Genomic DNA, 13109 nt, shown 5'->3' with positions numbered 1-13109 from the left:
CCGGAATGGCAAAGAGCAGGAAAAAAGTGCGGAGTACGTTTTGCGTTTTGTATGCACACCGCAACATTTTTATGGCGCAAGGTTTGTTTTGTGTTCAGCAGGTGGCGCACCACAAGTGCGCAATTTTTAAATTGTGAGCCACAGCATTCCCGCTCACGTCTCCGGCTAGTGTTGAGATTTCTTTTTGTTGGAATGCGTTTTTAGAATTTCTGCGTGTACTGTGGCGTGATATCAAGTTACTGTGATGGTCTATGGCATCAGCAACCATGCTGAGATAAAAACATGTCCCGCTGCATTTTTTATTCAAAGTGACAAAAAAGTAAATTCTCACAAAGAAAAGTGGGGAGAGGGTTCATTACGCGAGTGGGTTCATTATGCGAGTAAATACCATAAGTAAAGCAAGACAAGTAAGACCCCCCCCCCCCCCCCCCGGCTGCTCACTGTGGTTTATGCCGAAGACCTCGTCCAGCAGGCCCTGGTAGGTGAGCTGGGTGGCCAGGGGGGTGAGCAGGTCCACCTGCCGGTCCAGCAGCAGCAGGGTGTCCACCTGGGGCAGCAGGGGTGCCTCCTTCCCTCTCAGCTCCCTCCTCAGCCGAACCACCATGTCGCCCACCAGCTGGGTGAGAGGGAGGCAAGAAAACGGGGGGGAGATGGGGGAGGTCTTTCAGAACCTGCAGTTTTGCGGCCGAATGTAGAATGAATGAATAGAAAATTCAGTCTGGATATGCCCCTTGTCAAGGATGGCTGAAAAATAGGCTCATTCCAGGCTCATGTACAAGTACTACTACGCTATTTACACACCCTGCTTCTAACAGGGGATTCGCAGCCTAACTGACATTGGATTTATGTTCACTTTTCAAGCAGTGAAATCCCGTTTACTCGCAGCGCTGTGGTTTTACTTTTTTTTTTTAAGGACTGCAAGGAGTCAAATACAAGGGTTCAAGGTAAGCAAGCCCCACTGCACAAAGTGCCATGGCAGAGATTACAGATGTGATTAGTGCACTACAGCGTTCCCGTTCTTACTTGTCATACACTTCAGTGTAGCAGGTACTCAAAGTGTGCGCCAACTCCAAGTGGCAGCTACTGCCAACCTCTCTGAAGCCTGTTACAATTGCAACTACCTACCCCTTCCTTCCCCCTTCTAGCCAGAAGCCTTGAGTTAATGGCACTGCACTTGCTGCATTGCACTGCTCTCTCAAACCACTTGATCAGTAGAACAGTAGAAGTGTCACCCATGTGGCAGCATTCACGGCTGACTCAGTTTGTTCGCCTCATTCATGGTCAACACCATGGGTGTTGGCACGGGGGTGCAAAAGAGGCACTTGCCCCCCCCCCCCCCCACCAGAACAATTGTCTCTCCCTTTCCCTCGATGCAACGGGTTTGCCCCACGCAAGACAAAATCCTGCTGACACCCACGCTCGGCACCCGAACCACACTCACTATAGCTGCTTCTCTTCTCGCCCGTCTCATACTGGCTCCAGCAGATAAGGGTCAATGCCCAATGCTTGGAACCAGGAAGTTACCCGCTCCCTTTCCTTAGAGCTACAAATTAACAAAGAAACAAAACAAAAGTGGCTGAGTGTTTCTCTATGGAGAAGCTCTGGGAAGCACAGCCCCTTGCGACCCCATCCTCAACACCAAAAGGGGATGCTTCTTTCTCCCTGTGTTCCTCCCCCCTCCCCCCCTACCCCCCCGTGTTTCCCCACCCACCTTGGCCATCCTGCCCTTGCCGTAGACGTTTGGGATGACCCCGTAGAGGGACTGGAAGGTCATCAGGGCACGCGCCACGTAGTGCATGGACGTGGTGTCCTCCTCCACGTGGCACTCCTGGAAAGGCAGAGAAAAAACAGCACTGACCATTACTACACTCCCCCATGCAAAATCTGTGCGCAGCGCCAACTGCAGTCTTCTCGGTCACGGCACACGGCTGCTGCGTCTCAGGAAGTGATTGTGTGATCAGCGAATGCACAGCTGCGCAGGCTACTCTGCCATTACCTATCACGATTATCAGGAGGTCACGATGATAAAGTGAGGGAGACAGTTGAAGGACACAAGAAAAAGGAAACTTTGCACCGCATTCGATGAACACTCCCAAATTGAAAAAAATTGTTTTTTTAGCATCGTGGCATGGCATTTCGTGCAGACCAAGGTATGCGTTGCAGTATTAAATGTGAAGAACAGTGTAGTCTAAACACGCAACACAATCAGAAGCATGCCAGCAGTACAGAGAACTGCGTTTCTCCTCAGAACAGACATTGTCAAGTTTTTTTTTTGTTTACACGAAAAATTCCCAGTAACGCAATTGCAAAAACTTGAACACAGGCCCACACAAGCCCACATTTGAGCACTCCTGTCTTTTCTGCACCTCCCTCCAGCCACACCTTTTCTTATCCAACCATGCCTTCAAAAGGAAGGAAACGAACTATACCGTATTTACTCGATTCTAAGCACCCCCTCTTACCCACAATACCGATGCCCAAAGTGAGAAGGCTGCTTAGATTAAAAAAAAACCTAGATTACCCCCCCCCCCCCTGCCATTTTTTTTTTTTCGGCCATATCTCAACGAGACGGGCACAAAGAATAATGTTTTATTTGACAAAAATTAAAAAAAAAATAGCTACAGTAAACCAACCGCTTATATCTGATACTGACACCCACACTACCAATCGAGTCCGCTCTGCCACTTGGGCTGCCACTCTTCTGTTCCATTGACGTGGACTGTAATTGAAAACTTCATAAATTATTTGGCCACAACGACGGAATAGAACCCGCTTCCACACATCTGAAATCCACCTCGGGATGGTTGCTTAGAAAAAGGGGGTGCTTAGATTTGCATGAAAACTTTTTTTCCAATATTTGCTTTCGAAAGTAGAGGAAGGTGCGAAGAATTTGGGGGTGCTTAGAATCGCAAAAAAATACTGTACTTGCCTTGAAAGAAGCATCCAGCTCCATGGAGAGCACGTCACTGTCCACAGGGAACAGCTCGAGGGCGTACTCTTCAATGTCTAGCTCTCCGTAGACCCCGCGTTCCTGTAAGGTGGTGAGAGGGTGGAAAAAATGCAACATCTGCACAAGGCACTTGTGCAGTAAGCGTCCCCCAAATTTCCACAACATCTCATGTCTAGAGACTGCATTCCTCAGGCGGAAAAGCGTTCACAGATGCGAGGTCATGCTGCTGACCGCTGTGCTAGTTCCCCCAGCGCAAAAAGCTCTTCCCGTACCTTGGTTTTACACTGTACAATAAAAGTTTCGGTTGATTTTATTCCCTTAGTACTTGGATTAACTTCGCTGACTCTTCTCCCGCTTTCAATTGGTGTTAGATTTTTCTACTAGCGTACCAGTCAGCAAAGCGTCGCATGTGCGCTTGTGCGGAGCGACTTGGACTTGATACAGTCTACGAACGAACAAACTAAAGGCCCTCCTTCCAGGCAGAAACGTGTCATGGCTTAGTTTCAACTGGGCGAACGAATTATGACGACCCGCTGGCGGCCAGCCGACTAAACGCTAGGCCGACTGATTCTGTCGCAAGCTTTGCATTAGTGCATTCAAGCCAAACCATCTCATTTTGGCGTCCTACGAAACATCACAGGAAATCGGCAAGGAGGATGCAGCATTTTCGAATGAACTTTTTTACTGAACAAAGTCTTGTAAACGCACCAAGAGTGGTCGAAACATGACCTAGACTCCAGACTACAATTTGCACTAGTGATCCTGCACTGTTTGCAAATCACTTTAGTGTCACTTTAAGAGGTGCAAGCAAAGACAACGCAAGGCTGCAGTGGGTACATATAGCCCACGCAGGTGCATGTTGGTGGTTTGTGTGCATATGCGGGCTCAGTGCAAGACTGAGCAAGACTGAGCCCTGCAAGACTGAGTGCAAGACTGAGCCCCGCACGCACGCCTCACCTCGAGCAGTCGGATGCAGGGCTGGCTTTTGCGGGGAACAAAGAACACGTGGAACTCCTTGCGCTGGCCCCCCGATCCCCGTGCCTGCCTGCAAGCGGAGGGAGAGAGGTAGCACGGGTCCGTAGCAGAGACAGACACACATGCGCACGCACCGTCCAAAAAGATATTCAGTACTGGGGAAGTCCGACACAAAGCGTGCAATAAAATGAGAGCATGAAGGACACAGTGACAAGCGAAGACGTAGATTTTGATCGTGGGGTTTGATCGTGAGCTAAACTTGGGCTATGAGGTGCACCATGTTGAAGGGTTCCAGATCAATTTTGACCACTTGAGAATATTTAATGTGCGCTAAAATCTCAACACACAAGCGTTTTCACTTCCCGCCTCCATCGGAAGAGCAGTTACAGCGGCCGAGAGTCGAGATAATCACATGCAGATACTGGCCAGGCTGCAAAAAGCTGCCCTCTGCATGTCACCCGATCCTCTTCCAACACTCCCTTTCCACAAGGTGGTAGCTGACCTTGGAACGGCAAGTGTGCTCACGATAAAGGCAGGATAACATCGTGCCTCCGGCTGGACAGCAAAACTTTGTTTACTTTTTTACTTTGACAGTAGGCCAGCACGAATAAACCAGAGGGGAGAACGCAACGACAGCTGTGGTGACGTAAACATCACGGCATGAGGCACAATGCACTGAAGCTGCTATTTTCTGCCAATACATTCTTTGCAGCGAGTTTGAACTAGTTGCGCACCGGATGTGTTGCACTTTGAGCGCTTGCGGTCAACTGCCACAAACGTTTGCTGGCTTCCTCTACTAGAGGCGACAAGCTTTCCTCACAATGCATTGGTGATGTGCAGTTAAACGGCAAGAGGGGGGTGCTTTGGGAGCCCCTCTTGTCTGTTTGGTAAAAGGCCCACCCCATCCTCAGGATTCTCTTTTCCCGTCCGGTTAACACGGTGGAACTCAAGCTGCCACAGTCAAAGCTATCCATGTAAAAAAGCCCAAGCGTAGCCATGTACCAACACGGTCCTCAGTTCTCTGATAAAATGGTGCCCGAAGTCTATCTTCTAAAGGGGAAGATTTTTTGAGCCTTCTGACTTTACAGACACTGCTGCCGTGGTCTTTTTTTGGTGTGGGTTTCTTACAACACCAGCACATGACTACCACATGACTGATACTACACAACTTAACTACATGAGTAGTTAAGTTGTCCCTACAGCCAACAGAAAGTGAGCTCATTCTTGCTCATGGTGTGGGTGACATGTGCCTCAGGAGAGGCAAATGTAGGGGCGTGAACATCACTGTGGCCTCGTTCTACATAAGTCTGGCTCTAGCGCAAATGTAAATTGGCGATTTCCTGGCCCTGCACTCCGTTCAGTACGCACCAGGAGCTGCGATTCCTGGTTATGACTGCAGCTGTGACAAGTTCGAACCGCTGATTTTCCCCAGAGATTTCAATGTTGACCTTTGAAAACCAGTCAATCGGTGTTTACTAGCCTTCATAAATGACGTCCATGGCGTGCCTCTTCTTAGAGGTCACCCTCGCCACTCACATCAATGCCCACGTCAAGAACTGCTGCTGCAACTGAACACGTGTTCGCCAGTGGTGTTGAGTGGTAGCACTCGCCACTGCTTCACATTACACAAATTCCCGCCTATGTAAGGGATCTGCCAATTTGGTTTTGACCAGTAGTGGCACCATCTTTTTTCTTCTTACGAGCCAAGAAATATAAGAAACTTGTCTAGCTTCGTGGTGCTCTTAAACACAGAGAAGAAGCTGTCTAGACAAAAGGCGTTAATACTGCGGCCCCATTGCAGCTGGTTGCTTGACCAGGCACATTTGTTATCGCACGTGTGGTGATTTTGGTCTCAACGTTTTTTATGCATTTGTATTAAAAGCCTGAAGCCACAAGGGCATGCCTGAGAAGGTTACTGAATCAGGCTAATTTCTCATGGTGCATAGCCCTTTCCACTGTGTTTTTCTCCTGGTGCTGACACGAAGATTCGTGAAACTGCTGTTTACATTTTTCTGTTTTGAAGAGAAAAGTGCTAATCGCAGCTTGCCACAATTTACACAGTTATCACACTGATCCTAAAGCCTTTACGGTTTAGGTCCCCACTTGCAATAAAAGTTGTCCCATATTAAATGTAACATCATAGATACAGCTACAAGCAAAAGGATGGCTTCTGTACGTTTGCTTCAGGCAATAGAAAAAGTTTGCTTTTATTTTTTTCTTTACGGGATATTGCCTCTGGAGCATGCTCGAGAAAATTCTAAATTTCGTTTTTTTTTTTTAAATCAGAAATCGCTACGTATTTGCTTCTATTTGCAACTATTTGAACAAAATCACTGCAGCCACTTCAAAACAGAAATCACTGCCTGTACACCCATATATATTATTTGCCCTTCAAAGGGACAAAACGAAGTAAAACTGCACCAGCGAAACTGCAACAGGTGCAGCAGGAGCTAAAAACAGAACGGAACAGGGAAACTGTGGAAGGCAAGCAGAAAAAAACGCACCAGATAACAAAAACTTGCAGAAAGAATACAATAGCGCAAAAACAGGAAAACGAGAGACGTACACAGCCTGGTGGGACCTTGCTGCGTGTGTCAAAGCATGCTTCCAACCACACCATAAATTGAACTGATGGGAAATGGAAGGCATTCCTCGCAACATTCCAGAACATACACAGCTGGTCTGCCACATTGTCGAGCTTTGCAGCTTTGGACAAGAGTGCCCCACAGGTAGTGTTCAAAGCACACCCCAATCATTAATTTCCCATTAAACTTCACTAGACATGGAGGCACAGTCATTTTATTGAACACACTAAATGATATTCAAAAAATGATGCCCAATGCTAAGAACTACATTAATCCTTGAGAAAAAAAAATGCCTTTATGAGAACGAAAACACAGGAAAAAGACAGCAGCAGATCAAGGACAGATCTGCTTGGCAATTTCTTGCTCCAAGGTTTGATTATTTATAAGTGATGGTAAAAAGTTAAACATTATCAAAACTCGGCCACTACACTGGAAGTTATGCAAGCCCAAAGCTCATCTATAAAGAAACAGGAATAAAAAAAATTCTTATTTTTTTCAGCCTTCAACACTGAATTCAAAAATATTTGAAGTACTAGGAGCACTAAGCGAGTGAAACGACTCCTTGTTTCCTCTTGCAGAGAAGTCATAAGCACCAACTACACAGTTCTTTCTCTAAACACATGACTAACTAAACTCTTAAAATTAAAACAAAAATCTCAACACCTCTGAAACCATTTGTGCTATGTGAAAGTACATTTCAGATATGCGACCAGCACACTGCACTTCAGATTTGTGAACTTTTGCAAATACCGTAATGTTCGGAGAGAATCAATATTCAATTTATTCAATTTACTGAAAGACCCCAAAGATCGCCCACCCCGTAAAATCGATAGCTTTAGTGCCGATGAGTGAACAAAATAAACGCGAGTCCTGTATTCATGTGTTCATGCGGTCACTTATTTGCCCTTTCTAAATTTGACCTGGAAGTTCATCCATCGAGTATTTTTTGTTTATAATTTTCTAAAGTTTTGGTTGACAGTGCAGCCACATTTTAGTATTTTTTTCGCAACTGAATTGAATTTCGCCCATGCCGTATTTTTCACTTGATATCTCCGTACTTTGGGTGGGTGTTCTTTTGGAACTTTATGGTAGCACCCTTTTTAAAAATAGTTCTCTCCCGTTCAATTTTTCTCCCCTTGCAGCTAAATCCTCCCCAACCTGTTTTTTTTGTGCATACGCATGGGGCCGCGTCAGAGGAGTGCCGGATTTTCCTTTCGCGTAGCCATATAGTGAAGCTTCGTTTCAAAAGACCAATGAGCCCTTAAAAAGCAGATGCCTTCTTCCCCACACTTAAAAGTAGACCAGAAGCTGACATTTCCTGTGCACGAGCGAGGCGGCACTCACTGGAGCACCTGGTCGGCGATGAGGTCCATGAGGGCGAGGCGTGGGCGCACCATGTAGATGACGTGCTGGGCCGTGGTGGTCACGGGCCGCTGGGCCACCAGGTGGAACATCTGGCTCACCTGGTGGTCCTGGACAGGGAAAGCGGGCGGGGGAACAACAGACACCACCGTTGGAGCCGGTCAACAAAACGGGGTCAGCACTGAGCCCATGCCAATACTCGTGCACACAGACAAAGACGCTCCCGTTACTCCGGCTGTGCGGAAAAGGCCATCTAAACCCCACGAAATACCCGCTGCGGTGGCTCAGTGGCTAAGGCATTGTGCTGCTGAGACCAAGGATGGTAGGTTCGATTCCCGGCCGCGGCAGCCACTTTTTTGATGGAGGTGGAAAGCAAAAATGCCCGTGTGCACGAGATTTTGGCACACATTAAAGACCCCCCAGGTGGTCGAATTAATTCGGAGCCCTCCACTATGGGGCGCCTCATCATTTGCACTGCGTCAGCGCGTTGAACCCCCATAATCAATCAATCAAACCCCATGAAATGGCAGTCTGCGCCATCACTGATACAAGAAAGGGAAATGCAGAAGGGGAACCCACAAGAGCCATTTGGGGATTTGTTTGCCCAGTGTCCCATGCGCACGCTCTTTCTTCCCTCCGTGGGTGGCGAAGATGTGTGTAATAAAGGCAACGAAAGCTTTTTGCCCATAGCCCCCAACCTAATGTCTTTACTGCCTAGTCTCACAGCACTGCAGTCAAAAGTCGTTGCGCGACCTACGACACTCGGTAAGCAAGTTTGTGCGACCTCTTCCATGTTACGCACAAAGCACACCCCACGAGGCATTGTTTCTTTTCATTCTTAGTGCAAAAGCAAGACAATTCCTGTAAAAATTAGGTTTGGTTCATATACACTGTAGATTGCACTGAACGCTGCTGGAGATGAGCATTCGCAACATGTACCCCAGGCATACCAAGAACTTATGGGACCGTGTTCCCACAGAACGGGGGCCCTATCGGAGCTTGCACATACAATGTACAAACTACACAGGGCCAGTGCTCAAGGTAGATAGCACCAAGATCTGTTCTTTCTTTTCAGTTGTGCGCTTTACCCAGTATCAAGCCAAGAATAAACCCACACATGCACAGGCATTTCATCAACGCAAGCTGCTGCTTCTGTCTACCACACACAAAAAAAATAAAATAAAATAAAAACAACACAGAGTATGGGTGGCTGGTACGGACCTACACAGCCTTCCTACGTCCTACATGCATGAACAGCAACAACAGGAAGCCCAATTTTTTAAAGGGACCCTGCAACACTCTTTGAGCAGTGCAAGTAAACCTGCGCGACGTTTAGATTACACTGCCAGGAATACCTGAGCCAAATATTACACGTGCACGTGAAGCGGTGAGCGCGCAAATCGCTGTGAAAGACGCAGAAAAACCAACCACACTCTCTTCAGTTCTCCTCATTATGCAGCCCTGGCATGGCCTATACGACGTCATTCGGGCCATGGCTGTCCGATTGGCTGCCACTGGTCAACTTCGCGGCTAATTTCTCCCATGTCCTGGGATGATCCGCTGCCATCGCCGCTGTGTGCGAACCTCTTCTATACCTGAACCTGTAGGCACAGTTTTGCCGTTTCTTTTGTGTTTTTAGTGCGCGCGGAGTTTGAGTGATGAGCTCAATACTTCCGTTTCAACCAGACCACTTGACAACAAACATTTACTGCTTCAAAGATGCCCTATCAGCCCGAGCGCGCGCTTGCGAGTAGGCAGCCATGCCTGCTTTTTTGTGGCACCTAACCGGAAATAGACCCCTCCAAGTTTCGGAGAAAAGGGGAAAACTCCCCGGCATGTCATATATCGAAGGCCACCAGAGAAGACGCTGCGAGCCGCCCCCCTCTCCGTCACGAGCTTTCGTCACGTTGTCCGCGGTCGAATTGAGAGGGAACAATTATGCGCGATTTTTCATCGCGCGTAGTTTCGGTGATAGTGAACGGATTTTCATAATTCTTGCGGGAGGAGATTGCCGGGACGATATATTTTACCTTAAAATACATTCTGAGTAGTTGATGGTAAGTGTTGCAGGGTCCCTTTCAGCCATGGGCATCTGGGATGGTGCAAATGTTAAAACATGGCAAGTTGGCTCTCAGCCAGCACCATGGCTGTTGCACTGTCATTGATTTCCAGAGTGAACTAGGAGTATGTGCAAATTGATCTTTTGCTTGTGTACAACTGACATTTGAACCTTGATTTCACAAAACCCCCTTGTTGTGAGCTTCCTGAATTAAACAGATTGCTCCACAGTTGCCGATAGGCGCAATGCTTCCTCGATTTCACACAAAGTTTTTGTGGGTCCAGGTAACTTCATTAAATCGAACTCTGACTGTGTCCTTGGTTCATTCAGGCTCTGAACTTATTAAGCTGTTCAACCCTTTGCCTGCCGTAGACGAGCTGAGCTCGTCCACACAAGTTGTACCACTCCCACCAAAGACAAGCTACGCATGTCCATGCTAAATCAAATGCTTACGTGCTACTGCAGTCAAGCTACCCTGAAATATGTTAGTTTATCATGTTAGTCATGTTATCATGTTAGTTTAAATTGAACCAGTTTTATCCATCATATACTTGTTTTGCACCGGTTTTATCTACTTGTCTTGCAAGAAAGCCCTGACGGCGCTTTTTTGCAAGACACTGCGGCCATGCAGTGAAGCCACCTTCGCGCAATCTTTCTTGCGCAAAGAAATAAAGGAACATTATTTCATCGAAATAATGGTGCCATCTGAAGCCATCTTAGAGCAATCTTTTTTACACAATTATAGAAATAAAATAACGTTATTTTATCAAAATAATGGCGCCGTGTTATGCATTATTATTATTATAATTCTTGATTCGGAACAAATTGAGCGAAAAATATTTTTCGCTAAATTTGGTACCTTTTTTTTCACGGTCTAGAAAGGATTAATTAAGCAACAGACACATGAAACCAGAGGTGCCCACAAGAACATGAAAGAAGGTACAGAATACGCCACAGCTGTGTCACTGTCAAGATTACTATAGAATACATTATTAATGTCCACAGAAGAACCGTGCCAGCAGCAGAGCCCTGAGCTGGCGAAAAATTACCTGATGCGAAATGTTTATAGGCCTCGATAGTGGTGGACTTTGCAGTTCACCGGCCAATTTCAACCTTCAACAGCCTCGCACCGCTTTTAAAGCCAGAAGGAAAGGGGTGACTTACCCGCAACAGACCAAACTCCGCAATGAGGCTGAAGGGGCCCGCCAGGGACTCGTCCCACACGATTGCCTACAAGTCAAGAGACAACACAGCCACTGCAGCAGCTAGACCGAATTGAGGTTCGAGAGATTGAAAACGTGGTAATTGCTGCACTAATCTTGGAAAGGAGGCACGCCAACGTTGACACTTTTTTCCCCCTCCAAAATATAAATTTTGCTGAAACCAAAAGTTTTCCTTCATTCCCCAGTTAGTATCTCCCTTTAAATTACGGATACTCCTGTAATTACTCCAACTACTCTAATCCGGCCAGCTTTAAGGTTATCCTACAGTCACAAGCCACATTTCACCAAGAAGGCGATACTGGCTTCGAATTAAAGTCTGGATTTTTCATAACGTCGCTCTAAAGAAATAAGCCCGGATAGAAAGGGTTGACGGTGCAAAGATAACACAAAGAAGCAAGTGCTGCAAGTACTGTGAATCCTACTCTTGCAGGCTTCACGACATGAATGCTGTATAGCATATTGGTGCACCGGCGGTGCGTCCGCATTTCAATCTGCCTGGTGCATCAGTTACCGTATTTCTGCGCGTATAACCCGCACCAAAATGCAAAAATTTCAGTGGCAAAGTAGGGGTGCGGATAGTACACCGGGTTTTTCCTTTAGTGCAGCTTCACGGCAATGCACATCGTGCCGTGAAGCTCCTATGCAGTAACACTTAGACTAAGCCTTCAATGGCAGCGACAGAGCAAAACATACAAGGACAAGGAAGCAGAAACAAGGATGAGTGCACTCTAACAACTGGATTTTATTAGTGAATTGTGACCTTCGCCTTGCAGTCAGTGTATTCTACTTGCTAAATATGCGCTTTTTCTGTCTACATAGTATGTGATGTCTTGCTTGAGCAGTAGCTTTGCTGCAGCCTTTTCTGTATCAAATGTGCGGGCGATGCGCGAGGATATTTTTTTTCTTTTCCGGCGGGCTGAAAGTGGGGGTGCGGATTATATGCGAAGGCGGGCTATATGAGCGAAAATAAGGTATGTCGCCTGTTACAATTAATGAGCGATGCACGATTTGTGTGTGCTTAAGCACGCAAACGTGAAGTTTCAGCAGCCCTTTTCCTTTAAGCTTTGAGAAGAGCACAGCAGAACTGGCCTTGTTTAAATTTTTGTGACCAATCAGGCGCACAACGGCAAACTGGTGCCCACACCACTGCTGTTTCATCATTATATTGTCCCAAGTCCTGACTGCTCTTCATACTTCTATACTTCCCAATCCCATTATGCTACACTTCCCAGTGCTTCTCATGCAGAATTCAGTTGATTGACTGACTGACTGATTGATTGATTGATTGAAGGGTTTAACCCACCGACACAAGCAGATGATGAGGCGCGCCGTAGTGGAGGGCTCCGGATTAATTTTGACCACCTGGGGATCTTGTCATGCCGAATTCGCTAACACGTTTGTCCCTTGGTTCGCGTATCATTCAGTCTGCAGCTACAACAGGTTCTCGAGTTGAGTTCGCAAAGTCCTCGCCTGTTGTTTCAGAAGACCTTCCCAGCGAGTTCTGAAAAGATTTTTTTTTTCTTTTCCCCACTGCCCCAAATACTGCCAACCCTCAGCCTTTAAAAATTTAAGGTGCAAATGGACTTTTTCTTTTTTTTTTCACTTTGGTATTAGGAGCGAAAGTATGTAAACATGGGCGAGTCAGTAAAAGAAAGTGGCCTATTTTCAGGGCGAAACTAATGGTCACACCGCTTGTCCTTCTCCAGGTCAAGGTTCCTCCCCACACATTTAAACTATTTCTGACTGCCACTTTTTTCTCGCCACAGCTCAAAACAGAGCTGACCATTTCGTACCTGGCTCTTTATCGCGCAGCACGTGAGCAACGTTACGTGGGCAATCACGTTAGTCTACAAGGGCGACAGAACGGCAGACTACCTCGGTGATGCCTGTAGGAAAACTCCTGAGGGGCGAGCTGCCAAAAACTAGCCAAATCTTACTGTATACACAAGGCATAA

General features: G+C 46.8%; 1 protein-coding gene across 1 annotated transcript in view; it reads right to left on the bottom strand.

The window, feature by feature from the left end:
* LOC144147195 (vacuolar protein sorting-associated protein 33A-like) overlaps window positions 1-13109 on the bottom strand; it is a 65862-nt gene that overhangs the window by 48559 nt on the left and 4194 nt on the right. The window contains exons 2-7 of the mRNA XM_077679265.1: window positions 11096-11161; window positions 7855-7982; window positions 3908-3995; window positions 2930-3031; window positions 1712-1828; window positions 442-616 (exon numbers count right to left, since the gene is read on the bottom strand). Of these exons, the coding sequence (XP_077535391.1) occupies window positions 442-616; window positions 1712-1828; window positions 2930-3031; window positions 3908-3995; window positions 7855-7982; window positions 11096-11161 (676 nt within the window). The remainder of the gene's footprint in view (window positions 1-441; window positions 617-1711; window positions 1829-2929; window positions 3032-3907; window positions 3996-7854; window positions 7983-11095; window positions 11162-13109) is intronic.

Source organism: Haemaphysalis longicornis, unplaced genomic scaffold (assembly GCF_048455015.1).
Source record: "Haemaphysalis longicornis isolate Haplotype H1 unplaced genomic scaffold, Haemaphysalis longicornis Haplotype H1 scaffold_7, whole genome shotgun sequence".
Lineage (NCBI taxonomy): Eukaryota > Metazoa > Arthropoda > Arachnida > Ixodida > Ixodidae > Haemaphysalis > Haemaphysalis longicornis.
The sequence above is the reverse complement of the archived record's forward strand: the minus strand, read 5'-3'. Positions and strand labels throughout refer to the sequence as shown.